General features: G+C 39.7%; 1 protein-coding gene and 6 non-coding genes across 7 annotated transcripts; 1 reads left to right on the forward strand and 6 right to left on the reverse strand.

Annotated features, from left to right (window-relative positions):
* Positions 1 to 1,339: 1,339 nt before the first annotated feature.
* Positions 1,340 to 1,411, reverse strand: Trnaa-ugc. The gene has a single exon. It is a non-coding gene; the product is annotated as a tRNA-Ala (tRNA).
* An 85-nt stretch (positions 1,412 to 1,496) lies between these two features.
* Trnal-uaa lies at positions 1,497 to 1,633 on the reverse strand. Its single transcript has 2 exons — positions 1,597 to 1,633; positions 1,497 to 1,542 (listed from the first exon to the last, which is right to left on the reverse strand). It is a non-coding gene; the product is annotated as a tRNA-Leu (tRNA).
* A 3,443-nt stretch (positions 1,634 to 5,076) lies between these two features.
* Positions 5,077 to 5,148, reverse strand: Trnaa-ugc. Its single transcript has one exon. It is a non-coding gene; the product is annotated as a tRNA-Ala (tRNA).
* A 67-nt stretch (positions 5,149 to 5,215) lies between these two features.
* Positions 5,216 to 5,287, reverse strand: Trnaa-cgc. The gene has a single exon. It is a non-coding gene; the product is annotated as a tRNA-Ala (tRNA).
* Positions 5,288 to 5,398: 111 nt separating this feature from the next.
* Positions 5,399 to 5,535, reverse strand: Trnal-uaa. Its single transcript has 2 exons — positions 5,499 to 5,535; positions 5,399 to 5,443 (listed from the first exon to the last, which is right to left on the reverse strand). It is a non-coding gene; the product is annotated as a tRNA-Leu (tRNA).
* A 2,439-nt stretch (positions 5,536 to 7,974) lies between these two features.
* Trnac-gca lies at positions 7,975 to 8,046 on the reverse strand. The gene has a single exon. It is a non-coding gene; the product is annotated as a tRNA-Cys (tRNA).
* Positions 8,047 to 15,994: 7,948 nt separating this feature from the next.
* On the forward strand, positions 15,995 to 17,848 carry LOC124198384 (ATP-dependent DNA helicase PIF1-like). The gene is made up of 2 exons (XM_046594216.1): positions 15,995 to 17,630; positions 17,721 to 17,848. Exons 1-2 carry the CDS (start codon positions 15,995 to 15,997, stop codon positions 17,846 to 17,848), a joined length of 1,764 nt encoding a protein of 587 aa, XP_046450172.1.
* Positions 17,849 to 19,016: the final 1,168 nt, after the last annotated feature.

The raw sequence follows: 19,016 nt of genomic DNA on the forward strand, positions 1-19,016 counted from the left end.
AGATATTTAATGTTAAAGCTTGAGTTTTTTCAAATTTTAACAATTTTAGGGGGTCTTTGGCATCGCTTTCTGGGTAAATGCTAACCTTTAAAAAAAAAAAAATTCAACCAAAAGTTTGCTTGGCCATCCCTTAATACCAATCCAAAAGGAATTTACATTCCGAATTAGATTGACCGAGTTATTCCCAATCTAGTAAGTGTAATTTTGACCAGTTTCCCACCCAGCCTAGTCGCCATTTTTTATTACTCTCCCTCGCGTTCCTAGCGTCCATAGCGGAATGGGAAAAAAAGTGGGGTCCATGGATTTGGTGCGGTTGAGTGTTGGATTGCTTGTTAAGTGTAATTTTTCAAAAGTTACAAATTTAAATTTCCTAAATGGCTTGATCGAGCTTCGAACCCCGAACCATACCAGTGGCAGCCCGGGTTGCTAACCACGAGACCAACATTGACATAAGATTTAAGGGAAAACGTGGTCAGGTTGGTGTGTACACCAAACAATGTAACGAAAGACGAAGTAAAGCTATGGTAATATCGCTAGCGACGCTACCATCGGTATCGATTTTGGAACCGGTCGTAAAACACTTAGGTTATATGCCTGAATTAATATTTTTTCAGCGGTGGTTTAATCTAACTGCTATAAGAGCACATCCATTTCTTTATAGTTAATATGTAACTAATAATTTTTCCAATTCCATGTTACTATAGTAATAAATGTTGGTAAAACTTAATCTAAACATGAAGTGCGACATGGGGTGGCGGGCAAAAGCCTCCGCCACACCTAAGTCGCACCACTCATAATATTAACAGATTATTAGTCAATTAGTTATAAAGAATCAATTATGAAAGAGAATAAAGGGAAACAGAATTTTCCAAACGATAAAGTATGTATTAATCTACCATAACCTTTATTTTCTGTCTCTTTAACGTTTAAAAAAATTACCGAAGGATATTACCGAAGGAATCTTGTATTGCAATGTGGCGTAAACTAGGTGTATTGAGAAGAGCACACAATTGTAACAATGACAGGGAAAAATATCAATAATTAATGGCAATTGTATGCTTTTCTGTTCAATTTTAGAGGATCATTGCAGGTTTAATCGACAGTGCCACAACCGAATGGCCGTCAGAAAATACCGCTGGCACGACAAAAGCCGATTTCTACCAGTAGAAGAAAAAGAACGATAAGAAAGATTATGCCCTATCGTTTTGCAAGGTACTTGTTTGATCACTGGGTATTTACACTTTTCACGAGATATTCGTAAGAATGTGGAATGTGGTTTCATTCTGTTGGCAGACCTGACAATGGTCTTTTTTTTTTTAAAATGAAAGTGTTTATACTATGGAGTTGCGGAGGATTGAACTCCGGGCTTTTCGCATGCAAAGCGAACACTCTACCACTGAGTTACAACCCCTTAATATTTTTTCGTTTGCTTTGAGTGACTTTTGACGATTGCGACACGTATGTAAGTAAAAAAATAAAACTTGAAAGGAAGGTTTTGTCAAGAGTGGGGTTCGAACCCACGCCTTTCTCGAAGACCAGCATGCCAAATAACGGATTTAACAAGATTACCTATTAATCTATTATTTGATTTTGTATCTTAAGTCTGGCGCCTTAACCACTCGGCCATCTTGACATTGTTATCGCAATGACTACTTATATTGCAATGTGGCGTAAACTAGATGTATTGAAAAGAGCACGCAATTGTAACTATGACAGGGCAAAATATCAATAATTAATGGCAATTATATGCTTTTCTGTTCAATTTTCGAGGATCATGGCAGGTTTAATCGACAGTGCCACAACCGAATGGCCGTCAGAAAATACCGCTGGGACGACAAAAGCCGGTTTCTACCAGTAGAAGAAAGGAAGGATAAGAAAGATTATGCCCTATCCTTTTGCAAGTACAGTATGGTCCAAAAAAATCCGAACAACCTAAAAGCCACCTATCAGTCATGTGGGAACTATGTTAGGCTTTTCAGTCCTAATTTTGGGGGCTAAGAACAAAGCGAAAGGTGGGAAGAAGGAAAAAGGAGTAATAGGCTCATTTAGCCACTGTTCATGCCTTTCCCCCCCAAAAAATCATGAATGAAACCAGACAGGCTGTCTGGAATTTCCTTTGCGGGTAAAAACGAATAACCGCATTGCAATAGCCTTAGGCCTTAGGCCCTAGGCTCACCGTCAATATTTCGACAAGTGACAAGAAAAGAAAAAACTGTCCAAATCCTGCACCATAAAGCGAGAAAAATTCAAAGTTATCGTAATGTTGCTTTGAATCACGTTTCATGCAATTCAATTTTGACCGAATGTCGTGATGTCAATGAAATCATTTCATTGGCGATTATTAATAATTTCCTATCATTTTCCTATCATTTAATTAAAGAAGTAATGAAAAACGACAATTTGATTGTCAATAAAACAAGATTTCATTTTTTGGAGATGCCGAGATTTGAACTCGGGACTTACGGGGCAGGAGATAACTACCGGAACCACTAGACCAACACTGAGTTATTTAACAAGTTTTATTTTAAAAATAAAAACGAAACAAGAAAGTTATTATTTAGTCCAATGCCCTTCAGCCTGACCTCATAAGTCTAAACGAGAAAATATTGAATCAGACAATCTTTTCCAGTATCCTAGTCCCAGTCTAGTGGATACGGGAGTTTTCTACTACCCCTAAGGTCCCGAGTTCAAGTCTCGGCATCTCCAAAAAGTGGAGTCTCGTTTAATTGACAATCTAATTGTCGTTTTTCATTACTTCTTTAATTAAATGATAGGAAAATGATAGGAAATTATTAATAATCGCCAATGAAATGATTTCATTGACATCACGACATTCGGTCAAAATTGAATTGCATGAAACGTGATTCAAAGCAACATTACGATAACTTTGAATTTTTCCCGCTTTATGGTGCAGGATTTGGACAGTTTTTTCCTTTTCTTGTCACTTGTCGAAATATTGACGGTGAGCCTAGGGCCTAAGGCCTAAGGCTATTGCAATGCGGTTATTCGTTTTTACCCGCAAAGGAAATTCCAGACAGCCTGTCTGGTTTCATTCATGATTTTTTGGGGGGGAAAGGCATGACCGGTGGCTAAATGATCTTATTACTCCTTTTCCCTTCTTCCCACCTTTCGCTTTGTTCCTAGCCCCCAAAAATTAGGACCAAAAGTGAAACATAGTTTCCCGCAATGTGGGTAGGTGGCTTTCAAAATAAAATCGGTGTTCGGATTTTTTTGGACCATACTGTACTTGTTTGATCACTGGGTATTTACACTTTTCACGAGATATTCGTAAGAATGTAGAAAATAGTATCATTCTGTTGGCAGACCTGACAATGGTCTTTTTTTTCAAAGTGAAAGTGATTATAGTATGGAGTTGCGGAGGATTGAACACCGGGCTTTTCGCATGCAAAGAAAACACTCTACCACTGAGTTACAACCCTTTGAAAATCGAGACTACCAGTATGTTCTTGATACTTGCTTTTTAACACTCGATTATTTGCAAAACCTTGGAGCTGCGGAGGATTGAACTCCGGTCTTCTCACATGCGAAGCGATCACTCTACCTCTGAGTTACAACCCCTTAACAATTGTTCGTTTGCTTTGAGTGACTTTTCACGATTGCGACACGTATGTGTTTTCAATGGAGAAGAAGATTTTAAGTAAAAAGAATAAAACTTGAAAGGAAGGTTTTGTCAAGAGTGGGGTTCGAACCCACGCCATCTTCGAAGACCAGAATGCCAAGTAACGGATTTTACAAGATTACCTATTAATCTATTATTTGAATTAGAATATTAAGTCTGGCGCCTTAACCATTCGGCAATCTTGACATTGTTAACGCAATGACTACTTATATTGCAATGTGGCGTAAACTAGGTGTATTGAGAAGAGCACACAATTGTAACAATGACAGGGAAAAATATCAATAATTAATGGCAATTATATGCTTTTCTGTTCAATTTTAGAGGATCATTGCAGGTTTAATCTACAGTGCCACAACCGAATGGCCGTCAGAAAATACCGCTGGCACGACAAAAGCCGATTTCTACCAGTAGAAGAAAAAGATCGATAAGAAAGATTATGCCCTATCGTTTTGCAAGGTACTTGTTTGATCACTGGGTATTTACACTTTTCACGAGATATTCGTAGGAATTTGGAATGTAGTTTCATTCAGTTGGCAGACCTGACAATGGTCCTTTTATCAAAATGAAAGTGATTATAGTATGGAGTTGCGGATGATTGAACTCCAAGCTTTTCGCATGCAATGCGATCACTCTACCACTGAGTTACAACCCCTTGACAATCGATACTACTAGTATGTTCCTGATACTTGCTTTTTAACACTCGATTATTTGCAAAAGCTTGGAGTTGCGGAGGATTGAACTCCGGTCTTCTCACATGCGAAGCGAGCACTCTACCTCTGAATTACAACCCCTTAACTTATGCTCGTTTGCTTTAAGTGACTGTTAACGATTGCGACACGTACGTGTTTTCAATGGAGAAGAAGATTTAAAGTGAAAAAGAATAAAACTTTAAAGGAAGGTTTTGTCAAGAGTGGGGTTCGAACCCACGCCTTCTTCGAAGACCAGAATGCCAAGTAACGGATTTCACAAGATTACCTATTAATCTATTATTTGAATTAGAATCTTAATTCTGGCTCTTTAACCACTCGGCCATCTTGACATTGTTATCGCAATGGCTACTTTTATTGCAATGTGGCGTAAAATAGGTGTATTGAGAAGAGCACACAATTGTAACAATGACAGGGAAAAATATCAATAATTAATGGCAATTGTATGCTTTTCTGTTCAATTTTCGAGGATCATGGCAGGTTTAATCGACAGTGCCACAACCGAATGGCCGTCAGAAAATACCGCTGGGACGACAAAAGCCGGTTTCTACCAGTAGAAGAAAAATAACGATAAGAAAGATTATGCCCTATCGTTTTGCAAGTACTTGTTTGTTCACTGGGTATTTACACTTTTCACGAGATATTCGTTAGAATGTGGAATGTAGTTTCATCCTGTTGGCAGACCTAACAATGGTCTTTTTTTTTTTCAAAATCAAAGTGATTATAGTATGGAGTTGCGGAGGATCGAACTCCGGGCTTTTCGCATGCAAAGCGAACACTCTACCACTGAGTTACAACCCCTTGGCAATTGAGACTACCAGTATTTTTCTGATACTTGCTTTTTACCACTCAATTATTTGCACTACCTTGGAGTTGCGGAGGATTGAACTCCGGTCTTCTCACATGCGAAGCGAGCACTCTACCTCTGAGTTACAACCCCTTAACTTATGCTCGTTTGCTTTGAGTGACTGTTAACGATTGTGACACGTTTGTGTTTTCAATGGAGAAGAAGATTTAAAGTGAAAAAGAATAAAACTTGAAAGGAAGGTTTTGTCAAGAGTGGGGTACGAACCCACGCCTTCTTCGAAGACCAGAATGCCAAGTAACGGATTTCACAAGATTACCTATTAATCTATTATTTGAATTAGTATCTTAAGTCTGGCGCCTTAACCACTCGGCCATCTTGACATTGTTAACGCAATGACTACTTATCGCTTAGGTATATTTATATACGAAGGTCCTTAACAATATAGGGTGTGGGGTATAGGGGGGAAGGGTAGTAGTAGCTGGTAGTGAAATTCAGAGGGTTTAATGTCCATTTAGTTATCCTTTATACGTTTCTTCCCTGAATGACCAATCGTCACCAAATTTTGTACATAATTCTGTCAAAATTTGATACATGTCGTAACGGGGTTTCATTTGTTTTCATTACTGTTTTAAAAATTTAATTTGCGTACTTGTTACCTAGCTGGTTGCCGAATCCTAGGCAGTGAATTCGCTTTTGTTTGCTTAACCTTCCAACTGTCAGTGCAGTGAGTGCTCAGCAGTGTTAACAAAAAGAAAAAAAGTTTGAATCTTCCCTAGCAATTCAAGTTTTGATGATATGATATTGATATTTTGATGATATTTGATTTGATTTTTATTGTTCTTGTTCGATTTCGTCTTTATTGTTCTTATTATTGCCTCTTTTTGTTAACTGTTTTTAATGAATGATGATCTTGATTTAAATAAATTTTTTGATCAAGTAAAATTTCTATTCCCTTTTTTTTTAACAGTTAGTCATCAATCAAGAAGTTGAGGAACATTTTAAAAATGTTTGATCATACAAATTTTGAAGCTCTGGGTCATCTCTCTCTTCTTCCCTTGTCCTCTCCACAGTCATCAAGATCTTTTGGCGGTCGTGAAGAGTTACCACCGATCTTCCACTTCCATTTACCTCCAAAAGTTTTTTAAGTGTAATTTTTCAAAAGTTACAAATGGCTTGATCGAGATTCGAACCCCGAACCATACGAGTGGCAGCCCGGGTTGCTAACCATTTCACCAACATTGGCTTATGATTTAAGGGAAAGCGTGGTCAGGTTGGTGTGTACACCAAACAATGTAACGAAAGACGAAGTAAAGCTATGGTAATATCGCTAGCGACGCTACCATCGGTATCGATTTTGGAACCGGTAATAAAACACTTAGGTTATATGCCTGAATTAATATTTTTTCAGCGGTGGTTTAATCTAACTGCTATAAGAGCACATCCAATTCTTTATAGTTAATATGTAACTAATAATTTTTCCAATTCCATGTTACTATAGTAATAAATGTTGCTAAAACTTAATCTAAACTACGTGGGGTGGCGGGGCGAAGCCTCCGCCACTCCTAAGTCGCACCACTCATAATATTAACAGATTATTAGTCAATTAGTTATAAAGAATCAATTATGAAAGAGAATAAAGGGAAAGAGAATTTTCCAAACGTTATAGTATGTATTAATCTACCATAACCTTTATTTTCTGTCTCTTTAACGTTTAAAAAAATTACCGAAGGATATTACCGAAGGAATCTTGTATTTTTTAAAAATTAGATTTCTTTTCTCTGATATTTCACGAAACGAAATGTCGATAATTGATGCCTATTTTTTCATCGTGTGGCTTTCAGGTCAAGTCAGCTATATCCTTATTATATATTTGGGGGACATAAACATGTTATGGTGATTTTGGCGAAATAAATTTTTTGCCATCTTCGTGAAACTGACGTTTCAATAGTGTAGTGGTTATCACGAAGGCTTTACACGCTGAAGGTCCTCAGTTTGATCCTGGGTGGAAACAATTTGACAACTTTAATCCGAGTATGTAATTGCATTTCCTTTTGTACTTTCTCGATAATAGCCAATATCTGGACTTGTGTACTGCTATGTAAAATGTGTAATGGAAGAAGAGCGGTAGGAATCTTACACGCTAACTAGCTAGTCTGTACACTTAAAAGGGTGCCACTACCAAGTTGTATTTGTTTGGCTATCCGTCTGGTGTCATCCCAACGAAAAGCAGTCAAAACTGGCGCTTTTTTAACGCAACAATAACCGCTGAAGTTTTGAATTGATTACTGCAAAATGGTAATGTTACATCACTAGAGATAATTTTACAACTATGCAGTCTATCATCCTAGCACTCATTACATACAAAGTAAAAAGATAAAATATAGGAATATCACTTATGTGTATGTTAGCAGTAAATCCTCATAACCACCGATGTAGTTATCACCATAGTGCGAGCGATAATCCAAGTGCATTTTACCATGACATAATAGATAGTATTGGATTACAACGTTGATTTTTATGAGCCTGGCTAGCTCAGTCGGAACAGCATGAGACTCTTAAGTATTAATTGCAATTGTACACACGACCGGGGTTTTACATTTTTCGCTAAGATTATCGTACCTGGCAGGTTCTTTCTATATTGTGCGCAAATCTGCTACTGATACAGTGATAATTCTATGGTGTGATTATTGTTTTGTCACTATATTTGATGTAAATCTTTAAATAAATGATACAAAAGTTTCCATATAAACAGGTAAGCATGCAGAAAACCGCAAGTTATTTCATTTTAAAACATATCAATGATGAACAGCCGTTGTATAAGGGGGCACACAGGTTTGAACTGGGGACATTTCGATCTGCAGTCGAATGCTCTACCACTGAGCTATACCCCCATAAATGATTGTATGAGTTTACCTTCGACATTCTGGATTATAAGGTATTAATTTTGCGAAAAAAACCTTATCTTTTAATTTTTGTTTCACACAGGATGCGCAAACAAAGAATCATTTGGTTAATAATTGAGTTTCTATTGAACAGGAGGCCACGTCAGATATTTCAGTTATTTAAGTGAAGAAACTGTGTGTTATTAAATAATACTTCTTGAACAGCTTTAACGCAGATCAGTTTCCATAAGCTGATGAGAATTTCTTTCAAACTTTCAAAAGTCAGGCTGATACGTAGAAATATTTTTAGTGAGCTGATTTTCAAATTCAATAAACACAACAATGAAACAATTTAACTGAATAAACCCAATAATAGTTCATTCCCTGTATTAGATTCAACTTAATAGGGGGCATCCGTGGTTGAACCGGGGACATTTCGATCTGCAGTCGAATGCTCTTCCACTGAGCTGTACCCCCGATATTTTTACATTTTACTGCGTATTTGTATTATTCCCCTATTTTAATTAAGAGTAACTGACTCTGAAATATCGATTTATCCCTGAGGTATATTTATATACGAAGGTCCTTAACAATATAGGGTGTGGGGTATAGGGGGTAGGGTAGTAGTAGCTAGTAGTGAATTTCAGAGGGTTTAATGTCCATTTAGTTATCCTTTATACGTTTCTTCCCTGAATGACCAATCGTCACCAAATTGTGTACGTAATTCTGTCAAAATTTGATACATGTCACACATTTGTACATGATGATCTTGATTTTAATAAATTTTTTGATCAAGTAAAATTTCTATTCCCCTTTTTTTTACAGTTAGTCATCAACCAAGAAGTTGAGGAACATTTTAAAAATGTTTGATCATACTCATTTTGAAGCTCTGGGTCATCTCTCTCTTCTTCCCTTGTCCTCTCCACAGTCATCAAGATCTTTTAGCGGTCGTGAACAGTTACCACCGATCTTCCACTTCCATTTACCTCCGAAAGTTTTTTAACAAGCAATCCACCACTCAACCGCACCAAATCCATGGACCCCACTTTTTTTCCCCATTCCACTATGGGACCAAGAAATCTGAAATAATTCAGGCATATCCAGTTTTTTAGTTCGGATTCACCTGTTTTTGCAGAATTTAAATATTCCCTGCCGTTCGGGAGATATTTAATGTTAAAGTTTTTAGTTTTTCCAAATTTTAACAATTTTAGGGGGTCTTTGGCATCGCTTTCTGGGTAAATGCTAACCTTTAAAAAAAAAAAATTCAACCAAAAGTTTGCTTGGCCATCCCTTAATACCAATCCAAAAGGAATTTACATTCCGAATTAGATTGACCGAGTTATTCCCAATCTAGTAAGTGTAATTTTGACCAGTTTCCCACCCAGCCTAGTCGCCATTTTTTATTACTCTCCCTCGCGTTCCTAGCGTCCATAGCGGAATGGGAAAAAAAGTGGGGTCCATGGATTTGGTGCGGTTGAGTGTTGGATTGCTTGTTAAGTGTAATTTTTCAAAAGTTACAAATTTTTCTTCTACTATTCTTCTATCTTCTTCTATCTTCTTCTTTCTATCTTTCTTCTACTTCTTTCTTCTTCTATCTTCTTTCTTCTTCTACTACTCTTCTATCTTCTTTCTTCTTCTACTACTCTATAAACCGCGGGCGTGGGTAAGTGACCTTGGCCTGTCTGTGATTCGGTGTGTTTGTTTGTTTGTTTGTTTGTCCCAACCGAGGTCCAGAGTCGTTTGTCTGTATCGGCGAGACGCAACCAGTGGCGAAAGTTTTTTCGAATTGAGTAAGCGAGGCGATACACACACACATCAGCTTTCCTCATCGTTTGTCCGTTTGCGCGCGCCCTTCTCGCCACACACACACACACGGGCTCGAACCGTGTGCGTTTTTTTTTTTTTTTTTTTTTTTTTGGGACTGGGGGGGGGATTTGTTAGTAGTCGGGTAGGTTTTTTTTCCATCGGTTATATATGTCGATGTCCTCTATTATATTCGAGTGTACTACTTGGGGTTTGAACCATGGTCGGAGAGGTGTTTCCGCCGCACATCCGATAGGGATGACATTGTCGCACACACTCTAACCACTACACTATCAGAACTGATATTCATATCGAGTTGGAATTTGGACAGATGGTTGTTTTTTGTTGCGCTTCCAGTGTTTCGTGCGCGGCGCGCGCCTTTTGTCTTGGACATGAATTTTTACATCCAATTTCCTCTATTTCGTTCCATATCTCTCTTGGTGTATTGGTTAGCGTGCTCGGCTAACATGCGAGAGGTCTGAGGTTCGATCCCGGATCAAGGCGCTGTTATTATTTATTTATTTGCAATGTTCAATTTGCAGAAATTGGAGTGTTTTTCGGGATTTGAACCCGAATACTCACGCATGGTAAGCGAACTTGCTAACCACTTGACCACCATCTGATGTTTACATTTGATCTTATTGACAAGTTGTTTCAAACATATCTGCGTCTCGCGTCAAGTCGCTGATGACGCACAGGTGAGCGCGACGCGATGCACCGTGTCTCTACGACATATTTTTAGATCCAATTACCTTTATTTCATCTTTCTAATGGTGTATTGGATAACGTGCCCGGCTACGAAGCGATAGGTCCGAGGTTCGTTCCCGGATCAAGGCGCTGTTATTTATTATTAATTTACTATGTTCAATTTTTTCTATATAGAAAGTGGTGTGTATCGGGATTTGAACCTGACAACTCACACATGATAAGCGAACTTGCTAACCACTTGACCACCAACTGATATTTTTTCTATGATCTTATTGATAAGTTGTTTCAAACATATCTGCGTCTCGCGTCACGTCGCTCATGACGCACAGGTGAGCGCGACGCGACGCACCGTGTCTCTACGACATATTTTTACATCCAATTTCCTCTATTAGAGTTCATCTCCTAACAGTGTATTGGTTAGCGTGCTCGGATAACATGCGAGAGGTCTGAGGTTCGATCCCGGATCCTGGCGCTGTTATTATTTATTAATTTGCAATGTTCAATTTACAGAAATTGGAGTGTCTATCGGGATTTGAACCCGAATACTCATGCATGGTAAGCGAACATGCTAACCACTTGACCACCAATTGATGTTTTTTCTTTGATCTTACTGACAAGTTGTTTCAAACATATCTGCGTCTCGCGTCACGTCGCTCAGGACGCATAGGTGAGCGCGAAGCGATGCACCGTGTCTCTACGACATATTTATAGATACAATTTCCTCTATTGAATTCCATCTCTCTCATGGTATATTGGATAGCGTTCACGGCTACGAAGCGACAGGTCCGAGGTTCGATCCCGGGTCAAGGCATTGTTATGAATTGTTTATTTGTAAAGTTCAATTTTCAAGTTAGAAATTAAGGTCTATCTGGATTTGAACCCGAATACTCACGCATGATAAGCGAACTTGCTAACCACTTGACCACCAATTGATATTCATCAGTGAGCTCATTTAGAGGTAGTTTCAATTATTTTGGCGTCTCGCGTTACACACGTCGCGTAGCTCTTGCCTCACACAGGTGAGCGCGACGTGACGCACCGTATCTGAACGACATACTTTTACATCCAATTTCCTCTAACAGATTTATCTCTCTAATAGTGTATTGGATAGCGTGCTCGGCTAATATGTGACAGGTCCAAGGTTTGATCCTGGGCAAATGCTTTGTTTTTGATTATTAATTTGCAATGTTCAATTTTTAATTTAGAAATGGGAGGGTCGATCGGGATTTGAACCTGAGTACTCACGCATGGTAAGCGAACTCACTAACCACTTCGCCACCAATTTAAATTAAATGTTGATCTCATTGAAGAGTGGTCACCGTATAGTGGTTGCTCATGCCGAGTTGAAAATTATTCACTATTTTTCGCTCACGTCGGGCTGAAAAGAATTCACCCTAAGTTGCTCACGACGGGCTGAAAAGAATTCACTCTATTTCGCTCACGACGGGCTGAAAATAATTCAATCTATTTCGCTCACGACGGGCTGAAAATAATTCACCCTACGTTGCTCACGCCGAACTTAAAATTATTCACCCTATTCCGCTCACGACGGGCTGAAAAGAATTCACCCTTATTTTCTCACGAAGGGATGAAAATAATTCAACAAAAGTCAATCACGACGGGCTAAAAGTCAAGTGGGATGATTAACTTTCCTGATTTGGCTCACGCTTAACAAGTAGCTACAAAGAATAGTTGTAAAAAAGTGAGAATGCGTTCGACGGGCGAAACGTGTTCAAGGTACAAAAAACCGAGGATACCTTCACCGCGACTCGAGCCCGCGGGGGTGGGGCCCCCGAAGGGGCACCCCCGCGGCCGCGAGAGTTCGTGGTGAACGAATTTGAGGGAATTTTTCGGGTCAAACATAAGGTATCAGACATTCAATGACAATGGTTTAACTGGCAAATGATTTGTCCACGGGCAGGAAATTTAAGCGCAAGCTCACGCTTAACGGGCAGGAAATTTTAAAATTCCTTCAAAATACGCTGTGCCATGAGTTGATATATGAGAAATCTAATGGCAGTGGTTTAACTGGTAAATGCGTAACTGAGTTCGACGGGCGAAACGTTTTCAAGGTACCAAAAACCGAGGATACCTTCACCGCGACTCGAGCCCGCGGGGGTGGGGCCCCCGAAGGGGCACCCCCGCGGCCGCGAGAGCTCGTGGTGAAGGAATTCGAGGGAATTTTTCGGGTCAAACACAAGGTATCGGAGATTCAATGACATTGGTTAAACTGGCAAATGATTTGTCCACGGGCAGGAAATTAAATCTTTTAAACTGTTAAAAAACGGGCAGGAAATTTTAAGTGTCCTACAGAACACGTTGGGTGAAACATAATATCTACAAATTTGTTTACGTTGGGCCATGAGTAATTGCAACTAATTCGCTAACGACGGGTGATGAATTATTCTACCAATTTATTGCAAACGCAACTGTTCACTATCGATGTTGCCTCATATATGTCGATGACTTCCTCCCAAGAAAATACACCAATACCTCTCAATAGCTATGTGGTTAGAGAACAGGACTCAAGATACGATGGGCTATTGTTCAAACCGGCAACGTGGAATGTATAGAAGGAAAAAGGAAATTATGAGGTATTCAGATTGAAAGCCAAGTAAATTATTTCAAACACTTTGTCAATTTTTATTTTCACAATTTATGAGTATTGAACCTAAAGACATTATTATGCTATGCGAACACTCTAACCAATACACCACCAATCATATATTTTACTTTTACCTCTCAAGTGGTTATTCGAATTTTATATGCGAAGCTGAGTTTTGTAGATTTCAGTAAAATACAGGAGCAAATACTTACGGGCCAAAGAATTACGTCGTGCGATTAATATTTATTGGTATTTAGAGCAAATCCGAATTAACTTAAGTGGCTGATGACTTTTCCCCCTGTTTAACTGATAATACAACTCAACAGCTCAGTGGTTAGAGCATTGGATCCAGGATACAACGGCCCGTTGTTCAAGCCCTCATCGAGATAAGTACGAGATACATGTGAGTCTAAGGGGAAGGGTTACATGAGGGAGGAGTGTGCAAGGAGGGGATGGTGAGGGGTGGGGAGATAGAGAGGGGGAGGATGGGAGTGGGGAGTAGGAGGGGAGAAAGTGGGAGGGGAGAAAGTGGGAGGGGAGGATGAGGAAAGATAGGAAGAAGGAGGGGGAGATAAGAGTAGGAAGTTCGACGTGCCAAACGTGTACAAGGAACAAAAAACCGAGGATACCCTCACCGCGACTCGAGCCCTTGAGCGTGGGGCCCCCGAAATGGCACCCCCGTGGGCGCGAGAGCTCGCGGTGAAGAAATCCGAGGAAATTGTTAAATCCAATTCAACCAAACTCTGAAAAATACAAGTCCCAAAAAATTCCTAAATTCCACCGATACTTGGTTGCAACGAAAAAAAAACAAGTCCACAAAAAAAACCCAAAAGACCGACTGGCTCACGGTGGAAGATGTAAAAGTCCATAAATAGATGAAAAAAATAAGTCCCGGACAGTAAGGAATTGGCCAGTGGGATTATACGAGTGGCGTTTTGCTCCATGTGTAGTGTGCGCTTAGGTGATTATGTCTAGCCGCCTGGTTCGCCGTCCTTGGACGGGCATCTGGTATACTAGTCTTCTACTGCTCTATAAACCGCGGGCGTGGACAAGTGACCTTGGCCTGTCTGTGATTCGGTGTGTTTGTTTGTTTGTTTGTTTGTCCCAACCGAGGTCCAGAGTGGTTTGTCTGTAGCGGCGAGACGCAACCAGTGGCGAAAGTTTTTTCGAATTGACTACCAAGCGAGGCGATATACACGTCAACTTTCCTCACCGTTTGTCCGTTTGCGCGCGCCTTTCTCGCCACACACACACGGGCTCGAACCGTTTGTGTTTTTTTTTTTTTTTTTGTGGGGGGGAGAGAGGGGGGTTGAATTTGTTAGTAGTCGGGTAGGGTTTTTTTTTCCATCGGTTATATATGTCGATGTCCTCTATTAGATTCGAGTGTACTACTTGGGGTTTGAACCATGGTCGGAGAGGTTTTTCCGCCGCACATCCGATTGGGATGGCATTGTCGCACACACTCTAACCACTACACTATCAGAACTGATATCCATATCGAGTTGGAATTTGGACAGATGGTTGTTGTTGTTGTTGCGCTTCCAGTGTTTCGTGCGCGGCGCGCGCCGTTTGTCTTGGACATGTATTTTTACATCCAATTTCCTCTATAGAATTCCATCTTTCTAATGGTGTATTGGTTAGCGTGCACTGCTACCATGCGAGAGGTCTGAGGTTCGATCCCGGATCCAGGCGGTGCTATTATTTATTAATTTGCAATGTTCAATTTAGAGAAATTGGAGTATCTATCGGGATTTGAACCCGAATACTCATGCATGGTAAGCGAACTCGCTAACCACTTGCCCACCAATTAATATTCAAGGATGATTTCATTGAAGTGTGGTTTCAAACATCTCTGCATCTCGCGTTGCGAATGACACACAGGTGAGCGCGACGCGACGCATCATATCTCTACGACATATTTATAGATCCCGTTACTTACTTTGAAATACATATCTCTCTTGGTGTATTGGCTAGCGTGCTCGGCTAACATGCGAGAGGTCTTAGGTTCGATGCCGGATCAAGGCGTTGTTAATATTTATTAATTTGCAACGTTTTATTTGCAGAAATTGGAGTGTTTATCGGGATATGAACCCAAAGACTCACGCATGGTAAGCGAACTTGCTAACCACTTGACCACCAATTGATGTTTTACCTTCGATCTTATTGACAAGTTGTTTCAAACATACCTGCGTCTCGCGTCACGTTGCTCATGACGCACTGGTGAGCGCGACGTGACGCTCCGTGTCTTTAAGATATTTACATCCAATTCCCTATACTGATTCCATCTCTCTAATGGTCTATTGATAGCGTGCTCGACTACGAAGAGAGAGGACCGAAGTTCGTTCCCGGGTTATTTCGCTGTTATGAATTATTAATCGCTGTTATGAATTATTAGTTTGCAATGTTCAAGTTTTTCAATTAAGAAATTAGCGGCTATCAGGATTTGAACCCGAGTACTCACGCATGGGAAGCTAACTTGCTAACCACTTGACCACCAATTAATATTTGGCTTTGATCTTATTGACAAGTTGTTTCAAAGATATCTGCGTCTCGCGTCACGTCGCTCATGACGCACAGGTGAGCGCGACGTGACGCACCGGATCTCTTAGACATATTTTTACATCCCATTCCCTTTATTGTTATCATCGTTCAAATGGTCTATTGGATAGCATGCCCGGCTACGAAGCGAGAGGTTCGATGCTCGATCCCTGTTCAAGGTGCTGTTGTTAATTTGCAATTTATTATTTTTTGCAATTTATTAATTTGCAATTTGCAATTTTCATTATTGAAATTAGTGTCTGTCATCATTGAGCTCATTTAAGAGTAATTGCCGCCTTTGAAATGCCAGAACGATTGCGACAGCTTTTTGTTGACATTTGTCTGTTTTGCAATCCTACGGATGCTCTTTATCTCTTTGAGCGATCTTTGCCTCAGCTAATGGAAGATTTTATTCGTAATGGTCACGACGCCGAAATAGCAAAAAACTTGACTTTGAAATTTATTCAAGACAAGCTACTTCTCAACAATCAAACGATGGAAAATCTCTCATTGCCTGTTCCTGATTTTCAGCTTATTCATCGTCTTATCGCGGCTCAACTCGAAGAAAATGCTGAAATTACTATGAGAGAGAAGAGAAGATTAGGTGAATTGATGGTTAGTCAGTTGAACGAAGGTCAACGGGCTGCCTTCGATCAAGTCATGGCTGCCGTCAACGATACTGAAAATGCAATTCCGCATCAGTATTTCTTGGATGGCCCTGGAGGAACGGGGAAGACGTTCCTGTACAACACTCTCATCACCGTACTGCAGGGACAAGGGAAAACAGTGATCGCCGTTGCGTCTACCGGCATCGCTTCTACGTTGTTGATTGACGGCACAACGTATCATTCCCAATTCAAGATTTACCCTCCAATCACTGAAGCGACCAGATCAAAAATCGAAGATGGTAGCTTCCTCGCTCATTTGATCAGAAGTGCAGTTCTCATCATTTCTGACGAAGCCACCATGAAGACAAATCACGCCCTTAGTGCTTTCAATTTCCTGTTCCAAAAGTTGCACAAGAACAATATTCCTCACGGTGGTAAAGTGCTCCTTCTTGGTGGCGATTTTCGTCAGTGTTTACCGGTCGTCCGACACGGAAACAGGGTGACAGTGCTGGAAGTCACTATCCGAAACAATGACACTTGGCCTCAGTTTCAACAACTTCGTCTGACTCAAAATATGCGTACCGTGGCCGGCAGTCAAGACTACGCCGATTGGCTCATTCAGCTTGGAAACGGAACTCTACCGACGCATCCAAAATTGAACATCCCCGATATGATTGAAATTCCTAAAGAATTTTTCAATTATAACCGGAGTTTAGTCGAGCACGTCTTTGGTGATCCTGCTCAACTGTTAGATCCTGTCGTATCTAAACAAATATGCAGTCGCGCTATTCTTTGTCCGAAAAACGGCGATTGCTTACGAATCAACAATCAGATCATCAAAGACATGCCCGGTACGCTTCATGAGTACAGAAGCATCGATACCATCGACTCTGACGACCCTGAAGAAATTTCAAATTACCCAACCGAAGTTCTCAACTCCTTTGACGTCTCCGGAATTCCCACCCATTTGCTGAAAATGAAAGTGGGAGCCGTCATCATTCTTCTGAAGAATATCGATTCGCGTCAGGGACTTTGCAATGGGACCCGGCTCATCATCAGGGCGCTTAGAGAAAATCTGATCGTTGCAGAAATTGCTGCTGGAAAAAACAAGGGGCACATCGTCTACATCCCGCGGATGATGATGTCCCCAACTGATTCGGATCTTCCAGTCATCCTCAAGAGGCTCCAGTTTCCCGTTTTGTTGGCGTTTGCGATGACCATCACAAAGTCACAGGGCCAAACGTTTGATCGGGTCGGAATATTACTTCCAGAACCCGTCTTCAGTCATGGCCAGCTGTATGTGGCCTTCTCCAGAGCTACATCGAAAGACGGTTTATTTTGATTTCTTATACATTTTTAAAATTAATAGTTTCATGAAATATTCAATAATTCTAATATTTTTTGTGTTCCCTCCCAAAAAGGAGTCCGAGTCGAGATTGCTGAGTCTGGGAAACAAGGCAAGCTTCTCAAAAATCATCCGACAGCCACCGAAGAAGAAAAGAAAAAGGTGTTTACTTTAAATGTTGTCTTTAAAGAAGTTTTATTGTAACCATTTTAGACAACTGCAATTTAAACATATAGTCAAACATTCTCAAATCTAATTAAGAAATATTGATTTTTTGGTGAATACATTAATACATTCCCTTCCATTCCTTTCCTTCCCAAGAGGAACTAAATTCCGCCTCGGCCTACGGGCCAAAAAAAGGAGCACGGGCATGGCCATGGGGGCAGTTCCCATGTGCGCTCAACCGTGAATTAATAAACCTTATAAATAATAAACAATGGTCTTTCTCAAGATTTTATAAAACTTTTATTTTCATAACTAATTCTACAAGAATTTTTTATTTGTACGAGCAATAATGAACACTCAAAACAAAATTTTTCAAGACTTGAAGCCTAAGACAGAAATAAGCAATAACTGTTGCATGGCCAAAATTCATCAATTTTATTTCAGATTTAAATTTGATCATTTCAATTTATTTTTTTCCATTTTATCCTAAACAAATTTCATCCACTTGAATTAGCTATGTCACTGATTGAACAATATGACGTTTTTTTTCTGGAAAGATAGACTTTTACTTAACATACCTAAAGTCGTTGACGGATGAATAGGAATCCTTATACTACTAAAAAGTCATGGACGGATGAATAGAATGTCAATACTACTCACACTCTCCTTTAAAACAGAAAAGGAGACTCAAATTTTTCAGCAAACACAACGTAGTCACATGGTGTAGTGGATAAAGTGCCGGACTTTAAAGAAAGCGGTCTACGGTTCAAGTCCAGATCAGTGGTTTTCAATTTATCACTTAGGAAATTAGTCATATAATGTTAATTACTACTTTATTATTTGTGCGTTTACATGAATGATTTACTATTTACGTAATTTCTTAATCTGAAGCTTATCAAAAATCGAAAATAACACAAAAACCAATAATATTTTCAATATTTCAAATTTATGCAATGTTCCGTGGTGTATGATGAAGCAGATGCTAATGAAGCAAATAGTCTTATTATTGAAAACTTCAAAATTCGATGTAAATAAAATTTCTTTGCTCACGCTGGGTGATAACTATGACAATGTGTAAGTATGCGCTATCCAACTGGTCACATCGGATATTATTTGTAAACACCGTTGTTGATGTAGTGGTTATAGCATTGCATTAGTAAGTCAAAAGTGTTTGGTTTAAACCCCCTCTCAAGCAAGCAAATAGTAC

This window comes from Daphnia pulex, chromosome 7 (genome assembly GCF_021134715.1).
Source record: "Daphnia pulex isolate KAP4 chromosome 7, ASM2113471v1".
NCBI lineage: Eukaryota > Metazoa > Arthropoda > Branchiopoda > Diplostraca > Daphniidae > Daphnia > Daphnia pulex.